The 20,768-nt window shown below is 54.1% G+C and overlaps 6 protein-coding genes across 6 annotated transcripts; 2 read left to right on the top strand and 4 right to left on the bottom strand.

Annotated features, from left to right (window-relative positions):
• Window positions 1-6: 6 nt before the first annotated feature.
• M406DRAFT_334940 (uncharacterized protein) lies at window positions 7-743 on the bottom strand (the record flags this gene model as incomplete). Its single annotated transcript, XM_040920987.1, has 3 exons — window positions 7-56; window positions 148-222; window positions 302-743. 3 exons carry the CDS (start codon window positions 741-743, stop codon window positions 7-9), a joined length of 567 nt encoding a protein of 188 aa, XP_040771241.1.
• A 1,312-nt stretch (window positions 744-2,055) lies between these two features.
• On the top strand, window positions 2,056-5,649 carry M406DRAFT_85601 (regulated by circadian rhythms/ base-excision repair; the record flags this gene model as incomplete). Its single annotated transcript, XM_040926063.1, has 3 exons — window positions 2,056-2,817; window positions 2,884-4,697; window positions 4,768-5,649. 3 exons carry the CDS (start codon window positions 2,059-2,061, stop codon window positions 5,507-5,509), a joined length of 3,315 nt encoding a protein of 1,104 aa, XP_040771242.1. The 3' UTR covers window positions 5,510-5,649.
• Window positions 5,650-7,291: 1,642 nt separating this feature from the next.
• M406DRAFT_358569 (NADP-specific glutamate dehydrogenase) lies at window positions 7,292-9,316 on the top strand. Its single transcript, XM_040923936.1, has 3 exons — window positions 7,292-7,888; window positions 7,984-8,244; window positions 8,314-9,316. The coding sequence occupies exons 1-3, from the start codon at window positions 7,567-7,569 to the stop codon at window positions 9,099-9,101; spliced, it is 1,371 nt and encodes a 456-aa protein (XP_040771243.1). The 5' UTR covers window positions 7,292-7,566; the 3' UTR covers window positions 9,102-9,316.
• A 1,077-nt stretch (window positions 9,317-10,393) lies between these two features.
• Window positions 10,394-11,379, bottom strand: M406DRAFT_343397 (uncharacterized protein; the record flags this gene model as incomplete). Its single annotated transcript, XM_040921864.1, has 2 exons — window positions 10,394-11,177; window positions 11,237-11,379. The coding sequence occupies 2 exons, from the start codon at window positions 11,377-11,379 to the stop codon at window positions 10,394-10,396; spliced, it is 927 nt and encodes a 308-aa protein (XP_040771244.1).
• A 2,095-nt stretch (window positions 11,380-13,474) lies between these two features.
• M406DRAFT_215561 (uncharacterized protein) lies at window positions 13,475-17,806 on the bottom strand (the record flags this gene model as incomplete). The annotated part of the gene is made up of 4 exons (XM_040915469.1): window positions 13,475-13,514; window positions 13,603-14,957; window positions 15,017-17,523; window positions 17,689-17,806. Coding segments are annotated over 4 exons (4,020 nt in total), but the record flags the coding sequence as incomplete, so codon positions are not given.
• Window positions 17,807-19,434: 1,628 nt separating this feature from the next.
• On the bottom strand, window positions 19,435-19,970 carry M406DRAFT_75570 (uncharacterized protein; the record flags this gene model as incomplete). The annotated part of the gene is made up of 3 exons (XM_040925883.1): window positions 19,435-19,761; window positions 19,851-19,907; window positions 19,968-19,970. 3 exons carry the CDS (start codon window positions 19,968-19,970, stop codon window positions 19,435-19,437), a joined length of 387 nt encoding a protein of 128 aa, XP_040771246.1.
• Window positions 19,971-20,768: the final 798 nt, after the last annotated feature.

The raw sequence follows: 20,768 nt of genomic DNA on the forward strand, positions 1-20,768 counted from the left end.
ATCCAGTTATCTTCCGCTAGGGCTGCCACTTTGGCGCGTAGACTTGCCCTGACTGCCTCGAAAAGTTCTTTGTATTGAACATTGTTAGCAAGTGAAGAATAAAGAAGCAGGAGACATGCACTGGTGTCTTGAGCCGCTTGTACGCACCCTCAGGCTGAGCAGGGACGCTGTTCTGCTCACTCTGATGTTGTTTGACCGCATCAGCAAGCCTCTGCCTCTCCCCTATACGTAGTCATCGACCCTTGGTCAGTCCATGGCCATCTGTGGAGCCTCGCAAGAGTGACGAGGAATTACTACTCACTCTCGTTCTCCTGCCTCATATCCAACACAGTCTCGTCGGGATGATCCACCACCAAGTTCGGTGGCTCGTCAAGCGCCACCTCGCCATTGTGATCGCGCACGACAATTTCATCGTCATCGTCATCCTCCACTACCATGGTCTCTCCGTCCTCATCATCATCTCCGCCAAGACCGTCTACACTCATGCCTCGCCCCAAAGCCCCGCCATGCCTACCCGGTGGGGGCCGCCGCGTGAGCTGGCTTGTAAACATCTTGCGGCGGCCCGTCGCAGTGGACGGCTGTTGGCCTGGGAGCGCGGGCACGTTTGGATTGCCCGGCGGCGGCAGGTGAGAGGCGTGCTGCTGGGAGGTAGAGGTGGTGGAGGAGTAGGAGACACTGGCGGTTGCTGAGACATGGCGCCGGTTGAAGACGCTCTGCCTTGGGTGGCCGTACCGGTCAGTCATGATGTGTGTGGGCAGCAAACTTGATAGAGAGTCGAGGGATAGGTGAACTTAGTGGCGTGACGCGTCCCTTGAAGTAATCGAGATCTTCAGGGTTGACGCTTGCATGAAATTACTGGCTATGGATTGGTGTTTACACGATGGCCGCTGGAATCGAGGGCTGATATGCTCTGTAAATATTGCTGCATCTGGTAGACAGTTTGCAGGGGCCCGGGAAAGCCCCTGCAAGCACTGGACAGATTGCTGCACATAGCGCACGTAGGCATGGTCAGGCTGGACAATCCCTGTAGACACTCATATCTTCGGTTGTGTAGGGCATCAACCATTCGAGGTCAAAAAATGGTCCTTCAGATTTAGTTGTACACGAGTGATTTCTATATAATATGTCGAATGAAACGCCTCGAAAATCCAGGCAAGGTTTACGTTATTGCAAGTACTGAGAGACTGTATCAACATGGCCAGACTACCCTGTACGATCGGGCTGAGGCGAGGGAATAGTCCTTTGCTTTCACCGTATCGATACTTTTCAGCAATTTTCCTCGGTTTCGAGCAGTCGGATAGTCTTTAGAAAGTTGTTGGTCTTGATTGTAGCACTCATGATTGACACAGTGAGCCAAGATGACGATACTGACTACATTGGACGTTGCTGCTCATCCAGGAACACTGAGCTGAGTTGAGTACTGAACCGCACCCTGCAGTCAACACAGAGTGGCAGGCTTCAGAGCCTGTATGACCACCCCACCTCTTGACAAGGCAGTCAGAACTGGCGTGTCAACATCAGGTCAAGAGCAGGATTGGCGTGAGTGTGTAATGTGATGTGTGCGTCTTTGAGGTGCAGGTGTTTAGTAATCTTAGCATATGTAAGTCAAGCACGAAATCATCAAGACTGAAGAGAATGCTGTATTTCACATGCAGGCCCAGTTATGATGGGGTGGAACCAGTGAGCAAGCTAGCCAATCAAGCAAGCAGCATGGCAGTTCTGTACTATAGTACTGTGGTACATAGCGCAAGGGTCATATGCAACCACCACCAGCTTAGCTGCAGCTAAATGGGGAGTGGGGTCGACGCGGTTAATCATCACCTGTATTCAGTCGCGACGCGTTGGACATTTTGGGAAACCATCTCTCTCTCTCTTTCTCTATTCCATTCACAACAAACTTTCACAGGGCCGGCCATTCCCTTATCCAACTACTCAAAGTGATTACTGAACTACAAACGTGGATACGCAAATGAAGAGATAATTCAAGTTTTTTGACCTTTCCTTCCCACCAAGTACCCCAAAGGGTCAGGACCTGTCGTCACCATGCCTGCTGGTACCATGGCACCCAAGAAGCGCATTCTGGGGGAAACATCCAGCGCCAGGTGCAATATTGCCGCCTCCCCAGCAGCAGCTGCTGCTGCCTCATCGAAGAAACAAAAGACGGAACATTTTTCCTCCTCTCCAGCCCCTCGGTTCGCGAGCTCGCAGGCAACCAAGCTCGCCTCCAGCCAGGTGAAGAGTAGTTTCGAGGCTGAGGTCCTCGAGAAGATTGGCCAGGAGATCTCAGAACGCAAGCAGAGCAGCGCCGAGAAGGACCAGTCATGGGCGCGTCCACCTGTTCCGGAGGACTTCTCTCCCGCAACCTCCAGTCTCTGCTTCCAGCAGATCGATGCTGAGGAGGGCACGCTTCATGGCGGCAATCCTACCGTGAAGCTCTTCGGCGTGACAGCGGAGGGCAACTCTGTGATGCTTCATGTTCAGGGATTCAAGCACTACCTCTACGTTGCAGCGCCTGCTGGTTTCTCGCCCCAAGACTGCACGTCATTTCGGACCTACCTCGAGACTGTGGTCGGCCAACACCAACCTGTCATTCACTCTGTGCAGATGGTCATGCGGGAGAACATCTATGGTTTCCAGAACAATACTCAGAATCCCTTCCTAAAGATCACTGTCACCGACCCCAAGTTCATTAACAAGGTCCGTACAACGATCCAGTCTTGCAATGCAAACTGGAAGGGACTCTGGAAGTCTCCTGACGGCCAGATCCTTACCTTCGACAACATCCAATATCTATTGAGGTTCATGGTGGACTGCAAGGTATGTCACACTCTACTCCCACCCACTCTTCCGGGTCGTTTTGTTAATCAGTCTGACCATGGTAAGATTTTTGGCATGTCCTGGGTCGAAGCCAAAGCTGGCAGGTACAAGCTCATTCCCGAACGCGAGCGACAATCGAACTGCCAGATCGAAGCAGAATGCAGCTATCTTGACCTGATAGCCCACGAGCCCGTTGGAGAGTGGTCCAAGATGGCTCCGCTGAGAGTCATGTCTTTTGATATCGAGTGCGCTGGCCGCAAGGGCATCTTCCCCGAAGCCAACCACGACCCTGTCATCCAGATCGCAAACGTCGTCGCGAGATACGGAGAGAAGAAGCCATTCATACGAAATGTCTTCTGTCTTGATACTACAAGCTCAATCGTCGCGACTCATGTTCTGGAATTTGCGAAAGAGGAGGACATGTTGATGTCGTGGAGAGACTTCCTTGAAAAGGTGGACCCGGACATCATCACCGGCTACAACATTTCAAACTTTGATTTCCCCTACCTTCTCGACCGTGCGAAACATCTCAAGGCCAGGGGTTTCGAATACTGGTCCAGAATTTCGTCCATGAAATCCGTATCCAAAGACACGAACTTCTCCAGCAAGCAGATGGGCAACCGTGATACAAAGGCAACCAATACCAACGGCCGTCTTCAGCTAGATCTGCTACAGCTGATTCAGCGTGATCACAACCTCCGAAGCTACACACTGAACTCGGTCTCCTCCAACTTTCTCGGGGAGCAAAAGGAGGACGTACACCACACCATGATCACAGAGCTGTTCAACGGCACGCCAGAGTCCCGCCGGCGTCTAGCCATATACTGCTTGAAGGATGCTTACCTGCCGTTGAGGTTGATGGAGAAGCTCTCATGTCTGGAAAACTACACCGAGATGGCAAGAGTTACGGGTGTGCCGTTCAATTTCCTGCTCTCTCGTGGCCAGCAGGTCAAGTTCATAAGTCAGCTGTTCCGCAAGGCGCTGGAGCAGAAGCTTGTCATCCCAGACATCAAGAACGAAGGCGGCGACGACCAATACGAAGGAGCCACTGTCATTGAGCCGACCCGTGGGTATTACGACGTGCCAATTGCGACTCTTGATTTTGCCTCTCTGTATCCCAGCATCATTCAGGCACACAACTTGTGCTACACGACGCTCGTGTCCAAGAAGGCTGTCGAGGCATTCAAGCTCCAGAAGGATGAGGACTACATTGTGACGCCGAACGGAGACATGTTTGTGACTGCGAAACAGAGGAAAGGTCTCTTGGCTCAAATTCTGGAGGAACTGCTCAGCGCAAGAAAACAAGCCAAGAGAGAGATGGGCGCAGAGACGGACCCCTTCAAGAAGGCTGTGTTGAATGGTCGTCAGCTGGCCTTGAAGATCAGTGCCAACTCTGTCTACGGTCTCACTGGTGCCAGCAATGGAAAACTCCCCTGTCTAGAGATTGCCAGCAGCACCACGAGCTTTGGCCGTCAGATGATCGAGAAGACCAAGAACGAGGTGGAGGCTCGATATAATATCGCCAACGGCTATTCTCATGATGCTCAGGTCATCTACGGTGACACTGACTCGGTCATGGTGAAATTCGGCACGACAGAGCTTGCTGAAGCCATGAAGCTGGGCGAGGAGGCGGCAAATTACGTGTCGTCCAAGTTTGTGAAGCCCATCAAGCTCGAGTTCGAGAAGGTCTACTATCCGTACCTGCTGATCAACAAGAAGCGTTACGCCGGCCTGTACTGGACGAGGCCAGAGAAGTACGACAAGATGGACACCAAAGGAATCGAGACGGTCCGGCGTGACAATTGTCTCCTGGTCCAGACCGTCATCGAGAAGGTTCTCAGGATGATCCTGATCGACCGCGATGTCCCGGGAGCTCAAGAGTAAGTCGCACCCTGCCTCGTGTGCCAGCACTGTTGTTCTTGGTTGATTGCTAACTGCTTGTGTATTTAGCTACGTCAAGGATACCATTTCCGAGCTGCTACAGAACAAGGTGGATATGTCGAAGCTGGTGATCACGAAAGCCCTCACCAAGGATGACTACACGGCAAAACAGGCTCACGTCGAGCTGGCCCAGCGCATGAAGAAGCGCGACCCGGGCTCAGCTCCCGGCCTGGGCGACCGTGTGGCATACGTGATGGTCAAGGGCGCAGCAGGGTCCAAGAACTTTGAGAACTCCGAGGACCCCATCTACGTGCTTGAGCACAACGTCCCCATCGATACCAAGTACTATCTTGAGAACCAGCTGGCAAAGCCCCTGGGGCGTATCTTCGAGCCCATCCTGGGCGAGACAAAAGCCAAGTCGCTCCTGGCTGGGGCGCACACCCGGTCGATTACGATGGCAGCGCCCACGACCGGCGGGTTGATGAAGTTTACCAAGAAGACGCAAACGTGCATGGGATGCAAGAAGCCACTCACCGGCAAAGAGGAGTCCCAAGGCGCGGTGTGTTCCAATGACGCGCCACGCGTGGGTGAGTTATACAAGAAGACGCTGGACAAGGTGTCAGACCTGGAAGTGCGCTTTGGGCGGCTATGGACGCAGTGTCAGCGGTGCCAAGGCAGCATGCACTGCGAGGTGATCTGCAGCAGCAAGGACTGCCCAATCTTCTATATGAGGATGAAGGCAAAGAAGGACCTGGAGGATGCGAACAAGGAGCTGCAGAGGTTTGACCACGACCAGGCTGCGATCTGGTAATAATGGTGTGCGCGCGGAGCATTGTTTGTTTACTTTGGCGTTGGACAAAATCAATAGGGCGTCTCGGCGTTCGGGTAGGCCCGAGCCACCCATAACAGCACAGTTGAATACATTCCCGACTATGAAGTCTGGTCATAACCTCTTGGAAACGGGCGATGCCGACGGACACCAGAAGTAAAATCTACCTCATCACCTTGTCCGGACTCTCAAGTGGTTCGCCCACGGGCCGTTTTCGCAGTGGAACGAATCCGTAACTCCTGGATGCAATGTCGATTTCCGAGCTGGAGATGGCCGGATCCGACCTCGCCCACACAGGTGAGTGCAAGCTACATAGTACAAGTCTTCTTAGCGGGGGGCAGCGCGGCTGAGGAATGCTCTGCTACAAAGAGGGGGGTTTGCCGTATAATTTTTGAGCCATCGGAGTCGCCCACAGGACAAGCCCCGTAGCTTTAGTGTGCCTTGGGTTATGTGTAGTGGGGGCGGTTTTTTTTTTCCCCTTCCCCTTCTTACCCCGGATTCAGGATGAGCATTCCACCCAGCGGCATCGGCCCACGCCCTTTGACACGTTCACGTGGTCACGACGTGTTGCAACTGCCCCCCCCCCCCCCAAAAAAAATCGTAGGTCATGCAGGTAGAGGCTTTGGCTGGAATGATCCATGCATCTTTTCCCTCTGGCGCCGCAGGTGCATTTTTTTGTGTGTGTGCTCGAAGACGATCAAGGCAGTCAAGAAAATCTGCAGTCAGCACATATAGATTGAACCTTAGTAAATCACAGCAGATGCTGCATCCTTTCATCCCAGTGCCACATGCATCTCGTGTCTCCGTTTTCGCAACTCCAGAGTCCTTGGTCCCACAAACATGTCCACTCACCCTTCGTCCCACGACCGCTAAAGGCCCGCGGAAATACTGTAGGTCGTGGAGATTTCCTGGGGGGAGGGGTTTTGAAATGTTGATCATGCCAGGACCTCGGGCCTGTGTGAAAATCGATGGCGTAAAACACTCCCAATTGCTACAGCTAAGCTTACACAAGAGGCTCGAGGGGCGACGAATCAGCGGCCTGCGATAAGAATGTTGCTCTTGGTTCAAGGATTGCTCGTAGTTTATGTTATATACCGTGTATACTTGCTGCGTACTACTACGGTACTACTATGTGCGGTAGTAGATTGTCCTCGAGGCTATGGCTAATCAACCGAACCTTGAGCCTCTCACACTCTCACACACAGTAGGACGTCATACGACTATGATAGTTGTATCATCAAGTAGGAAGAAGAACGTCTCATCGTCCCTCCTCGACCAAGCTATCCTACATACGAAACCAGAGAAAAAAGTTCTTGACAACCTACTCCGGAATGCAATGCAATACCTTCAACATTATTGGTTTTAATTAGAGAGGGACGTCTCCAGCAGTTCTCATTATGCGTGCGGATTGAAAATGCGACACAGGCTGTTTGGGGAGCGTCGAAGCCTTGCGCCCGCCGCAATCGGCCTTGGTTTTATTTTCGCAATAGGGAAACAGCTCCCCCCCTGTCCTGTCCACCCTTCCTCTTTAATTTTTACTGGGTCCCCTACTTCTTACCACTTCTGCTTGCGATGACGGCGCCTGCTTCGAGGCGTACCGACCAAAAACACCCCCACCACCACAACGCGCAAGTGGGATGGGTTATTCCGATGACATGAATTGGCCTCGTCATATCAGATCCGGCGAGGCTGTATGGCTGGCGCGAGCTACAGACCCAGGCTCCTACATCGCTGCTCGGCGTGGCGCTTGACCATTTGAATTCAGCACGTAGATTGTTTGGGACCGTCGCTCTTTCCTGCCTTATAAATATAACCTGCTACTTCCCTCCCTCCCCCTCCTTCCTCCTCCTCGAAGACGACCTCTTCTCTCCTGCCGTCCATTTTTCTCATCCCATCTTGCAATTCTCGCCCTCTCTCTTTCTGTGATTTTCCCGCTGTCGAGCAAAGGTGGAATAAACTTGTGTGGACGTGACGACAACAACTCATACCTTCCTCCTCCCCTCTCTTCAAACCAAACAATTCCCTCTTCATCATCCAAGATGTCCAACCTTCCCTCCGAGCCCGAGTTCGAGCAGGCTTACAACGAGCTTGCCTCGACTCTCGAGGACAGCACGCTCTTCCAGAAGAATCCCGAGTACCGCAAGGCGCTCAAGATTGTCTCCATCCCCGAGCGCATCATCCAGTTCCGTGTTGTCTGGGAGAATGACAAGGGCGAGGTTCAGGTCAACAGGGGCTTCCGTGTCCAGTTCAACTCGGCTCTGGGTCCTTACAAGGGCGGCCTGCGCCTGCACCCCTCGGTGAACCTGTCCATCCTGAAGTTCCTGGGCTTTGAGCAGATCTTCAAGAATGCTTTGACTGGCTGTGAGTAGTCCATCTATGTACCTGCCTGCCTGTCCCACCCCTTCCTAGAGTCAAGGATTTTCTTGGTAGACTGACAAACACCAAAAATACAACAGTGATGATGGGAGGTGGCAAGGGTGGTTCCGACTTCGACCCCAAGGGCAAGTCTGACAGCGAGATCCGCCGGTTCTGCGTCTCCTTCATGCGCGAGCTGCAGCGCCACATTGGTGCCGACACTGACGTCCCTGCTGGAGACATTGGTACCGGAGCCCGCGAGATTGGCTACATGTTTGGCTGCTACCGCAAGGAGAAGAACAAGTTCGAGGGTGTCTTGACCGGCAAGGGCCTGACCTGGGGTGGCAGCTTGATCCGACCTGGTAAGAAAGAATTTTGAAAGATACTAGCTGTTCCACAACATGCACTGACTATCTGCTCTCATTATACAGAGGCCACTGGCTATGGTCTTGTCTACTACGTCGGCCACATGCTGGAGTACGCCGGCGCTGGTGGCTGGGGCGGCAAGCGCGTGGCCATTTCCGGATCTGGCAACGTCGCCCAGTACGCTGCGCTCAAGTGCATCGAGCTCGGCGCCCGCGTTGTCTCGCTCTCAGACTCCAAGGGAACCCTCCTGTCTACCTCCGATGCGGGTTTCGTCCCTGAGGAGATCGACGCCATCGCGGCGCTCAAGCTCAAGCACGGCGCGCTGACTGACTTCGTCGCCACCTCTCAGGATGGTGCCGCCAAGTACAAGTACCTCGAGGGTGCCCGCCCCTGGACACATGTTGGCCAGGTCGACGTGGCGCTTCCCTGCGCGACGCAGAACGAGGTCAGCCCCGAGGAGGCCAAGGTGCTGGTCGAGGCCGGCTGCAAGTTTATTGCCGAGGGGTCCAACATGGGCTGCACCCAGGAGGCGATCCACATCTTCGAGGAGACTCGCCGGACCAAGGGCGCCTCCGGCGTCTGGTACGGACCGGGCAAGGCGGCCAACTGTGGTGGTGTGGCCGTGTCCGGCCTGGAGATGGCGCAGAACAGCCAGCGGCTCAGCTGGACCCGCGAGGAGGTCGATGCCAAGCTGGCCGGCATTATGAAGAGCGCTTTCGAGAACGGCCTCAACACCGCCAAGGCCTACGTCGAGGCCAAGGACGGCGAGCTGCCCTCCCTGGTGGCCGGCAGCAACATTGCCGGCTTCGTCAAGGTCGCTGAGGCCATGAAGGACCAGGGCGACTGGTGGTAGAAAACACACAGTTCTGATTGCGATTGTTGTATTTCCACAAATGTTGGAGTGGCCTGATGTTGGCGAACCCCCCCAAAAAAGGTGCCGAGCCGGTAGTGTTTCAATATTTCTCCTTTATGTTTCTTGCTAGGGCTGGTTTTCCTTCCACAAATGGTTCTATTTTTTTTATTCATGGGGCGTTTTCATCATATAGCGACAACACAAAATACCAGTTTACGTTTTCCCACGAGTGCTCCTGACTTCACCTGAAACTACTTGACGCTGTAAACCTGTGTCACCTCGGACTATTTGCACGCATATGCATCCACACCCACACCGGATCCAAAGCCCTGCTGTCCTGAATAATATGTTGAGTACGGAGGAACGGAACGGTATATCATCCGGTGCATTGCCTTCTATGCATTCCCAAGTGTAGGGCAACATCACACTTTTTCTCACATCCCACGTCAGTTCGCAGCCCAAGTTGCTCCGGCCTAGGCAGGGCCACGCACTCACCACGTTTGATCGGCCGGGTATTCCGAGCGAGGGTCGGCTTCCCAGAGTGTAGACGTCGATCCCGAGGTCACCTCGCTGTCTGTTTCGGACAAATGGTGCAGAGCACCCTAGCTTTCGTGGATAGATTGTCCGTCACTCGCGAATGAGATGGGGCCAATGATGTTTCTGGGTTTACGAAATATTGTAATTTTTTTATTTTTTTTCCCCCCTCCAAACTGCCTAACTCAGTAGTAGTTGGACCATAAGCCACCAGCCTGAGTAGTCTAAGATGAAAGGGGAAAAAACAGCAATAAAAAGAAATGAGACTTTTAAGGCTCGTGGTATCTTTGGAGGTCCCAGCACTTTCGAAAAAGGGAAGGAAATAAGAAGGGGGGGGGGGGGTTCCTCATGTCCAGCCGTGGTGGTCGTTGAAGTTGATCAAGACAAAACGCCGTACTAAGTCCTCGTCGCGGAAGAGAACACACAATAAAGGGAATACTTAATTATATATATCATCTTCCTTTTTTCTCTCTTTTTTCCATCCACTTGTCTGCGATTTGCCAACGCAGCCCAGGTAGTGCGAGTAGACAACGACCGTCAAGTAGGTAATAATAAGCTTCATTATAGGGAGGACTCCTGGCCAGTCCTTAGTAAAACATCCATCATCTCTCTCCCAGCAGAGAGGAGGCGTGAAAGAGGGTAGGAAAAGAAAGAAAAGGTTCTTTTTGGGAATTGAGAGCCCTCCCCCCTCTCTCTTTCTCTTCTCTCGCTCTTTGTCTCTCAGTCTCGGTGCTCATTCCTTATCCCCCATCCACTTCTCAAGACACCTGGAGCACCATTGGCCCAGCGACGATAATGTCGTCCGAGATCTTGCCAGTGGCGGGAGTCGAGCTGACGAGGTTAAGGTAGACCACACCAGTCAAGCCCTGGGGGGTGGCACATGCGCCATTGGTGAAGGCGGTGAAGACAGAGCCCGTGGGGAACCCGCCAGCGGTGAAAGCACAGGCGGTGGCCTGGCCGGAAGCATCGCTCTGCAGCTGGAGCTGTTGGTCGGCGATGATCTGCTGGTTGGCATTGGTCATGGAGACGGTGGGGAACGCGGTGAGGATCAGATTGCTACCCTGGGGGCAGGAGCTGATGAAGGGCGCGGCGAGAGAGAAGACCTGCTTGGGGCTGAGGGGTGTGTCGAAAAAGTCCGGGGCGGAGGCGATACCCGAGACGGTGCGGATGAAGCTCTGGTGGCGGGCCTCGATGCTGAAGATGGAGGCGGCCGCGCCCAGGACGACGGGGGACGACACGATGGGCGCCGCGCCCAGGTATGCCGACACGCCGACCTGCTCCAGGATCGCGGCGGTCTGTACCATGGCCTGCGCCGACGCAAAGGCGCCGCCAAAATTGTACTGGCACGGCACGACGGGTTGGATGCCCATCTGCGCCAGCGTGCTCTGGATGATCTCGACGTGAGCTGCCTCGGATTGCCCAATCGTCACCAGGCTGTCCACCTGGGTCTGAGTCAGGCCCAGGTCCAGAAACTGCTGTGCAGGAAGGGCCGCGAAACCTTGCTGGTAGAAGGCCGTCTCAAGATTCTCCAGGGTGAGGGCGCTGCGTAGAATGTGTGAGCCATGCTTCTGATCCCGAAGGGAACAACTCTAAATACTCACAACTGCAACACGTCAAAATCGTTGATGCCCAGTGCCTGCTCAGCCGCGCTCTGTCGCCTCATGACCTCGTAGATCTTCTGCTGGCGGGCAGTCAACCTGGGAGCCGCCGGTAATGCTGATGCAAAAGCAACCAGACCAGTCATAATGGCACCCTTCAATGTTATGCCAGCCATTTTCTTTCGTGTTTATTGAGATTAAGGTTTTTTTGGTTTTTTTTTTGGGTAAGGAGTAAAACTCGTTAGATCGAACCGGCGACTTGTATGTAAAATGAATGAATGTAAGGATTGGGTTATAATGAATAGAAGAGGAGTCGGCCTGCCGTTGCGTGTGATTACAATGTTGATTAAGGAAAGTTAAACATAAAAGACAGACGAAAGGCAAGCCTTGAGAGAAGAGAAGAAAGAAGTGAGGGAAAGAGAATCTCACTTGAGTTCCTCCCAGAAAAAGCCAGCACCACCGCCTCGCTTTGTATCAGATCATAATCATTGTGACAAACGAGAGAGAGACACGGAGACACGATAAAGAGAATGTGATGGACCGGAGACACCACCGGCTTGAACACGATCAAACCTCCATATTCCTGATCGACCTCAGGGGTGGATGATGCCAAGGCACGGAAGGGAGTCGGAGATAGACGAAGAGGTCCTCACGGGAACTCTGCCAGCCGTGGTCCCGGTGGACATAATGCAGGAGTGCCAAGCATGCCTTAAGTACAGAAGAAGCTTTAGGACATATCCACTGCCTGGATGGCTTATGCAGGTTCTATGTGTGTGTTCGTCCCTGGTAGGAGGCAGATCAGATGGCAGATCAAAACAAGGTAGAAGGGAGAGAGCCACTAGCTGATCTCTGTGCTTTTTCATCTTACCACTTACCACCTCCGTGAAGCAGGTTTGCCCTCTTGGTCAATGGACGAACTCTCCAGTCTCTTGTTTCGAAGGACACTGCATAGCCCAGAGTAAACAAGCACAAGATTCTGCAAAGATAAGGAAAATGCTGATGTGATGGAGTGGGCAGCTTAGTTGCTGTGAATGATTGAGTGGAAGAGTTGGATAAAAAGAAATGAAACGGGGTGTGATCGTGAAGCGAGCGACCAGGCCACCCTCCAATGTTGTCAACATGGCTGCATCCGAACATTTGGGAGGGAAGAACAACCGCGTCGTGCTAGTGCGTTGTTCCTTAAGCATAAGTACATTGTACATGAGATGAGTAGCTGCTTCCACTCTAAGCCATTTTATCCCATACAAGGAAGGAGTACTCTCTCTCTTTCAGTAGGGAGGATGATCGACGCGAGAAACCCACGGGTTCGTGACACGGGACTAACCTCACCACGTCTCAACTACGTTTCGAAGAGCCCAGCCCGCCGGCCACACGCCCATCCGCCGCCTTCTTCCTTTTGGGGTCCCTCCCACAGCATCTATCTGATTTTTTGTGTGGAGCTCATTACCACCCCTTACCTTGTCATCTAGCAACTCTATCTCAACTAAAAACAAGAGCCAATCTGTCACTTTTTTTTCCTTCTTTGTTTTCCCCTTCCCCCAAGGCTCATCTTCCTGCGAGCTGTCGCACTGCCCTCCAGCCAAATCCTTGCCCCTCGTCCTTGACAGCAACGCCTTGGCCTGATGAAGCTCCCTGCAATGCCATGCGTGCAAAAGGCAAGGGCTCTACGCATGTGTGCCCATGTATTTTCTTCACCTCATCTGATGTTGGGTTGTACTAAACCAATACTCATCACCCTGTCCATCCGATGCTGTTCTCTACTTAAGTACCGACAGCCGATATCTTTCTTCTGATGTATATGTATAGGAGCACATGGACACCCACCAACCAAACACTAACTCAACATGATGGCCACATACAACAAATCTCACACATTTCAGACCATCAGGTACGCGGAGCTCACTGTAAAATGCTGGATCTGAGCATCGTTGCGGCTGATCTATGTTTGCATCCCTTTTCTAAACAGACAAATTCCGGTATCAACCTAAGCTACAAGGGAACACCACGCTGGTTGCTTGCTTCTCCTCCCAAAGTTAAGTCTCCTCATCCATCTGATTCTTGATCAATCTGTCATCGTTGTCCACCGACGAGGCTCCGCCCGGGTTAAATCCCCCCGCGCCCCCCCCCCCCGGGGGGCCATGTTCGATGACGCTGTTGGTGTTTTTCTCTGGTATATGTTAAGACCTGTGGGTATTGAATATTTTCCCAATTCTGTCGTCTCCACGCCTGTCGATGTCGGACCTAGAGAGCATAGGGGTTGAGCGAGCGAATGGTCAGGCATCTGCAGATGTTGTCAGCGCGTGTCATATTCCTTGTCAAAGTTTTCAACCCCCCCCCCCCCCCCCAAAAAAAAAGGGTTCGCAACTTACGGTGGGCTCTTGCTGAGGTCCGTCTTTAGGATGATAGGCACGCGTGTCATCTCTGTGACGTCTTGGATGTACTCCCCGCCTTCCTCTCGCAGTTTGAAGAGGCTCAGATACTTCTCCTTGTTTGTCAGGCGGTCCTCCGGGGAGTCAACCTGGGGGACCTTGGAATCGGACTTCGTGCGGTGCAACACACCAGCCGCATTGTAGGACCGTGTAGGAGAGCCTGGCACGCTCTGGGTCGGGCGTTCGGCGAGCGAAGCCCCTGCCATGGCCTCCGTGATATCCGAGCCATTGTCATCGTCGTCATCAAAGAGTGCATCGACGTCGTTGGTCGAGATAGTGTTGGTCTCGGTCTGCTTGCGAGCCGTTTCTTCGCGCTCCTTTCTTGCCTTCTCTGCTTCCTCGGCCTGCTTTGCCGCCGCCATGGCGTTCGACATGCGAACGGAGGTTGCAGCCTTCGGCCGCTCATCCTCTGGCACGTAGGCGGAGCTGGGGACACCCTTCTCCCAGTACAGCTCGAGAACTCTCTTCTCCTTCCTGAACTCTGCCTTCTTGAGAGGCAGCTGGTCGCAGTGGACGCGCTTCTCAAAGCCCCACTCGGGTATCAGAACGTCAAAAGCCGACTCGTAGACGCAGAGAACAATGCCTTCGCTGATGAGATCGCCGTTCGCCTCTTGTCGCGCCTTATCCATCGTGCGGCAGGCTTCGATGTGAATGCTCTGCTCCTGGGCATTCTGGGCGGACTCCTTCTTGGTGTTGCAGCTCTCTACCGTCTTGACAAGGTTCTCAATATCCTCGTTGTATTCGATGCTGCCCTCTGACAGGGCGGCCTCGAGCTGCCGATGAACCAGAATGTCTGCATAGCGCCGAGTCGGGCTGGTGAAATGAGTGTATAGAGGCAGGTTGAGGGCGTAATGAGGCCACAGTTGCTTGGCGGTCTTGCCAGCGATGAAGTATTTCGCATGCTGCATGGACTTGAGCAGCAAGGTTTCCATGCCCTTCCTGATATCAGTATCGTCGACCTTGAAAAGGCTGTTCTGCAGCGCACCGCTGCTGGAGCTGTCGATCTCGTAGCCAAGGGCATTCATGCGATCAACGAAAGTCTGCAGCCTGCGAGGGTTGGGAGCAGCTTGTCTTCGGAGAAGAGCCTTCTCGGGAACGCCCTCAGCGATACGCTGCGCCACGTATGTGTTGGCCTTGTGCATAAGCTCCTCCACGAGCTCCATCGCGGAGGTCGAATCAAAGAGATTGTTCTTGATAGGAATGTTCTCATCGTCAAGCTGGTGAAGAAGCCGGAGGGGTGCGATGGGTTCACCACCGGCGCCCAAACGGTACTCTCGGAATTTCTGGGCGACCATCTGGATCTGGTCAGTATTTGTAACAACAAAATAGCCCGCTCAGCGCTTCCTGTACTTACATAGAGAATCTGCAGATCTGTGGACTCCACGGCCGGGTGGCTGAAATCAGCTTGTCTCGACAGAGCAGCATCGATCTCAGAAACTGTAACCTTGCCACCGCTCTTGATGATACTCTTACCGACCCAGGCACCATCCTCAGCGACGGCTCCAGTGTGGGAGTTGACAGAGAACACAACACTGACGGCAAGGCGCTCCTCGCCAGGCGTCAGGGAACAGACCTCCGCAAAAAGCTTCGGTGGGAGCATGGCGCAGGTCCTGTTCACCAGGTGCACAGCAGTGCCACGCTTTTTGGCCTCACGATCCACGAGGGAATTGGGCTTGACGAAATGAGTGACATCTGGAACGTGAATGCCAATCTCAAGATTTCCATCATCGAGTCTCTTGACGTGCACAGCATTGCTGAGCTCGGCTGAGCCGTCCATGTCAAGAGTGAATGTCTTGTCAGCCCGGAAGTCACGACGCTCGCTGATGGCGGCCTCATCCTCCTTCTCGAGGGACCAGTCCTGGAGACCAACGCTGCGAAGGACAGCTTCAGAGAACTCATCGGAGGAGAAGTTGTTGTCACGCAGGAGAGCGTCGGTCTCTACCTTAAGGTCGCCCATCCTGCCGAGCTGCTCAACCAGGGTGCCAAAAGGATGGAGCGAAGTGATGGGCCACCGCTTGATGCATGCAACGAAAATACGATCCGCATAATCTTGGTGCTTCTCGACGAAATCACGGGGAGCTTGCTCCGTGGGGATGGCGATCAGAGGCACACGCTTGTCGGTCGGCTTGAACCAGACGATCTTGGGCTTCTCCTGTTGGCGATTGTCGTGCTGACGGCCGCCATCCCTGGCAGCTCGCTCAGCCTCCTGCTTCTCCTTGGTCGCCTGGCTGCTAGGGCGTAGCAGACCGAGCGTGCCAGAAAACATCTGACCTGCAACACGCTCGACGACGGCGACGACGTGACCAGCGTACAGGGGTTTCTGTTCATCGTTGATCTCCTCCTCCTCAACCAAGAGCAGGCTCTGGCCCTCCACCTCAACATCGTCGTTCTTCTTCTGCGTGGGGCGCTGTCTCAGACTACCGCGTCTGCGGATACCTCCGTCGGCAGCGCTGTTGTCATCGTTGTTCTGATTACTCTGGCTGCCAGCGTTGGTGGAGCCCGAACGAGTGTCGGTGATGTCCTTGCGCTTTTTCTTCTCCTCCTTCTCACGCTTCTGCGACCAAACTTCGTCAACGTCGAGAAGCTCGATAGCGACGAGGTCACCCTCAAGGGCGCGGTTGCGATCCTTGCTACCGCAGATGAATATGTCGGCGTCGAGGAGTCCATCTTGCGTAGAAACGTAGGCATCACTGCGGTTCTTCTTGTTTACACGTAGAACGCCGGAAACGAGCTGCCCCTCGCCCAGCAGGGCGGGCAGCGTCGCCTGTGGTAGGTAAGGAGTGAAAAGCGTCTTGCGCTGCTGTTGTTGTGGCTGCTGCTGGAGCTGGCCGGAGTGCTGGCTCGCCTGCAGACCCATGAAGTTCTGCCCAGTCATCTGGGCTGCCTGGAGGGCCTGGAGTTGGGCCAGCTGGGCGTTGAGCTGCTGTCCGTTATACATCCCGGGCATCATCATCTGGTTGGGCATCTGCACCAGCTGGGGCTGGCCAGTGTACTGGAAAGCGCCGATAGAGTTCACGGACTGGCTCACGGAACCACGCGAGCGGTGGCCAGGCTGGAACCCTGCTCCCTGGGTCTGAGCGGCGGCCTGGTCCTGAGGCTGCGCCTGCGGAGTGCGCCAGTTGGAGTCAAAGTTGCGAGACGATGAACGATTGTGTCCAGACCCACGGCGCGGAAAATCACCGCTGGACTCAACTGATAGATGAGTGCCACCACGGCCGCTGGGGGCACCACCTCCACGGCCGTTGGCGCCTACGGCCATGCTCTGACTTCGACCGTGTCCTCCACGTCCTGCCCGCGCAGGGGGAGGAGGCTGGGAATCGAGCGAGGTAGCCACGGGAGTCTTGGACTCCTCCTCGGGGGCGGGCGCTGCCGGAAATTGGAAGCCGGATGTCGTGCGCTTCTGCTGGGCAAGCTCAGCAGCCTTCTTAGCGTCAGCGAGGGCTAGCGAGTGGCGCCTCTGGTGTCCACCTCCAGAACCGCCACCACCGCGCCCTCCCCGTGAGCCACCGGCATTCTCACGGCCCTGCGGCTGTTGGGGCAGCTCGAAGTTGCCGAAGGCAGAGCCGGCAGCGCCAGAGGAAGGGGCGGGAGGCGGTCCTATACCCATGTTCGGGACGGCCGACTGATTACGGCGATGTGTGAGCGGCTGATTTGGCAGCGCCATGTTCTGCTGATGCAGCTGATTGGGAAATTGGAAGTTGGGCTGTTGCTGTATTCCAGGCATACCCTGAACGATGTTGTAGCCCGGGACCGAATGGCCACCCATCATGCTCATGTTCTGGACATATTGAGCCTGTGCGTTGAGCTCGTTGATCTGTTGCTGCTGGGCGGCCAGGAGCTGCTGGATAGACAGCTGGTCGACTGTCGACAAGATGACATGGTCAGCCATAAGGTCGCAATTCACAAAGAGGAAGGCAACCCTCAGAAGGGCCGGAGCAACCAGACCGGAACCTCACAGCTCTTGGCGGAGAGGCACGGGTCAACTGCAGGGTCTATGAGCAACAGAGACGTAATAAGGGCACTTACTGTTTGGATTGGCCGTAAACATGCTCACCAACGGCGTCATCTCGGACGGAGTCCGACGATGGGCGATGTGCAGCCTCCGGCCAGTTGGGCCCGGAACGCCGGATGGCGGCTGTTGCTGGGGCTGCTGCCCCTCCATGATTGAAGCCTTGTGTGGCGATGTGGGGTGGGATGTGGTGGTGTTTCGTTGTCTTGCAAGACCAAGCTCTGCAGGATGATCTTCCTGGAGGTCTGCGAGGCTCTGGAGCGAGCTGCTGAGGCGATGGATATCAGGAGTTCTTTTTTCTTTTTTTCTTTTTGATGGTATGTCAGCTCAGCTTGTTGTGGTTTTTGGGATGCTGAAGTCTGGGCTTCGAAGAATTGTATAATGTTGGATAGGAAAGACAGTGAGAAATCGTCGACCCGAAATGTCTTGGATTTGCCTTGGCGTTGTGCGGAGTTCTGGTTGCGTTGGTTGTAATGTTGTCTGGTTGTGGTGGTGGGACGTGGACTTGGTTTTGTTGGCTTTGCGGGCCGAGGCGGAGAGACAGAGCTCCAAGGAGGGTCAATGAGAGGATCTGAATCGATTTATCGTGGCAAGGAATGTGTCCGTATGGGAGAGGAGGGACTGCTGTCAATTCTAAGCGGTGGCCATGAGGTTTGTCGATGGCAACAATCGACGTCAGGCAGGGTCGAGCAGCGGAGGCGCAGAACAAAAGACGAGAAAGAAAGAAGGAGAGAGGGGGGGAAGGAAGGAGAGAGGAGTCGTTCTTGATGGGGATTTGGAGGTCTGTTTGAACACGGACCACAGGCAGCTACTACTATGGTACAGCTGTTACGTACCTGGTTAGAAAGTACGTACAGGAGGCGAAAGGGTGAGGGAAGCTCTGACGTGCCTCAGCACCTCCTTACCCTAACTAGCAACCCAGGTACTTTAGCAGTCGCCTGAACCGAACTACTTGAGACCAGAGCACTCGTAGCAGCAACAGTCTACAGCGCCAAAACAACCACCAGCATTAGCAGCATAGTACTATGTAGCATGCAGCACCACCAGCAGCAGTTGCGGAGCTGGCCCAGCTCCAGGCCCACTTCCTCTGATGATGCAACAGCACCACCCCGCTGTGATTCAGGTGAAACAACCACAGCGTGTGCCACTACGTTGCCAATGGGCTCGGTCTGCCAGCTCTGCTCTTGTAACCCTACACTGCAGTGTCTACTACATCTTGGTGAACCAGATGCTGTCTGGCTTTTCTCCCCAGTGCTCGCAATGCTGGTGCGGTGGTACCATGGTGGATGGTGATAAAAAGATCTTGGGGGAGAAACTCCACTGGAGAACCTATCACAGCAGGCACTACTTACAGGGAACCCCATGTGCTGTACGTAGTGAACCGCAAGCGGCAACAGAGAACAGCATGGGCCTGACCCACCCGACCCTTGTTGGTTCTGCTAGGTGGGGAGCCTTGATGATAGGGGGGGGGGTCTATGGGTAGCGTAGCCCCTACCCGCTGCCTGCTCTGGGTCACACACAGTATTGCTTTATTTACATATAATCATAACATGGCAGGATTGAGTATTGATCAATCTACAGCCACCTTGCCTTCTCTCATTCATGACTTGAAGAGATCTATTCTGCTGTGTATGGTACAACAATCGTCTTGTGCGCAGACAAGATGAAAGTGATTGTTAATTCGACAGCAGGCACTCCAAAACATTGAGGGTGGACTGCCTGCTTCGTGACGAGATCATCAACATCAAGTTGGGGTAATTCAATCAAGTGGCTGATTTTCGTTTTATGATGGCCATGGATTCTGCAGGAAGGATCGCCATCGTAGCCAGCCCATACTCCTTGGCAACGGCGAAAAGGACAACTTTACCCCAGTCTTTCCCAAAGAGGCCCTTCCCCTCCCTTCTTCCACTCCCCCAAACTCGAGACACTGGGGTAAACTCATAACTCTGTCCTCGTGGACCCAATTCGCGACTGCAAACCTTGGTATGGCGTTCGTCTGCGCACGCGCGGACATTGATTGATTCCGGTGCGCCTGGGTGGCACGGGCACCAGTTGCGGATCGGCTCGTATTGAAGCAATAGCCCCAGCGTCTATTTGGCTAAGAAGGCTAGTCAAGATACAAGGGAAGAAAAACCAGTGCAATGCTGTGGAAGGTGGTCCTCTCCCTTGGTCAACTGACCTGACGATACAGCAGTGTGCGCATGAGAATTGAGAACACGACTGAGCTATTGAATTGCTATGAAGTGAAATTGTCTTTCAACTGAATTGAAAGGTATTGGAACGTTTCCGTTCACACCATTGCGCGTCACTATCGTTAATACTAAGTAATAGAACAATGCGCCGGTAAAGGTCCCGGCAGACACCGCCCACTAAGAATGACGTGGAGAAGGCGGTCAGTATTTCTGCTGGCAGAATGCATAGCTGGGGTTCCCCCCGAAGTACTCCAGATAATCTGAGATTAGATGCAAGGGACTGGCTGACTTTCCCACCCGTTCCATCAAAACTGAAGAAGGTCTGAGTTCATCGCCTGAACGACCACACCACCAACCCCCTTTGTCCTTTTCAACCCGAGTCTACGATCGTAACGACTTTTCCCCAAAACCCTCCTGCTCTATTGGTTACAACCTCCTTTGCAACAGCACCAGATACACCCGACCACGAAGAACGCGCCAGCGAGCCCTGGAGGCTCCCCAGCAGAGATGGCGAGCTCGTCGCCCGCCCCGCGCGTGTCGCGATACCCTCGAGCGAGCACCACCTTCTCGAGCCCTCCTAGCTCGTCGCTGGTTGATTGGATCTCCCCAGATCGGAACTCAGAAAAATCCCACAAGGAAGCACTTGCCCTCGCAGATGCTGAGCACCGGCGGATAAGGGAACGAGCGTAAATAGTCTACCTGATCCCCACCCAACCCCTCCAACATCACCCGAGAAAGGTGAAATGCTGATTCCAGGCTCCTCATAGTGAGCATGTGCTGTGGATGCACGAGAAGGAAGAGGAGGCCGACGTGCTCGCCGAGAAGACGCGTCGAGAAAATGAGAAGCTGGAGATCACAGAAAAGATGAAGCGGCTCATGGAGGACTCCATGCTCACCGAGAGGAA

This window comes from Cryphonectria parasitica (genome assembly GCF_011745365.1).
Source record: "Cryphonectria parasitica EP155 unplaced genomic scaffold M406scaffold_10, whole genome shotgun sequence".
In the NCBI taxonomy this organism is placed as follows: domain Eukaryota; kingdom Fungi; phylum Ascomycota; class Sordariomycetes; order Diaporthales; family Cryphonectriaceae; genus Cryphonectria; species Cryphonectria parasitica.

What these genes read in the sequence shown, in the direction of transcription:
- M406DRAFT_358569 (XM_040923936.1), top strand. Translation starts at nt 7,567, where the DNA reads ATGTCCAACCTTCCCTCCGAGCCCGAGTTCGAGCAGGCTTACAACGAG. An exon ending in CAAGAATGCTTTGACTGGCT is followed by an intron (nt 7,889 to 7,983) that starts GTGAGTAGTCCA and finishes AAAATACAACAG; the next exon opens with TGATGATGGGAGGTGGCAAG. An exon ending in TGGCAGCTTGATCCGACCTG is followed by an intron (nt 8,245 to 8,313) that starts GTAAGAAAGAAT and finishes CTCATTATACAG; the next exon opens with AGGCCACTGGCTATGGTCTT.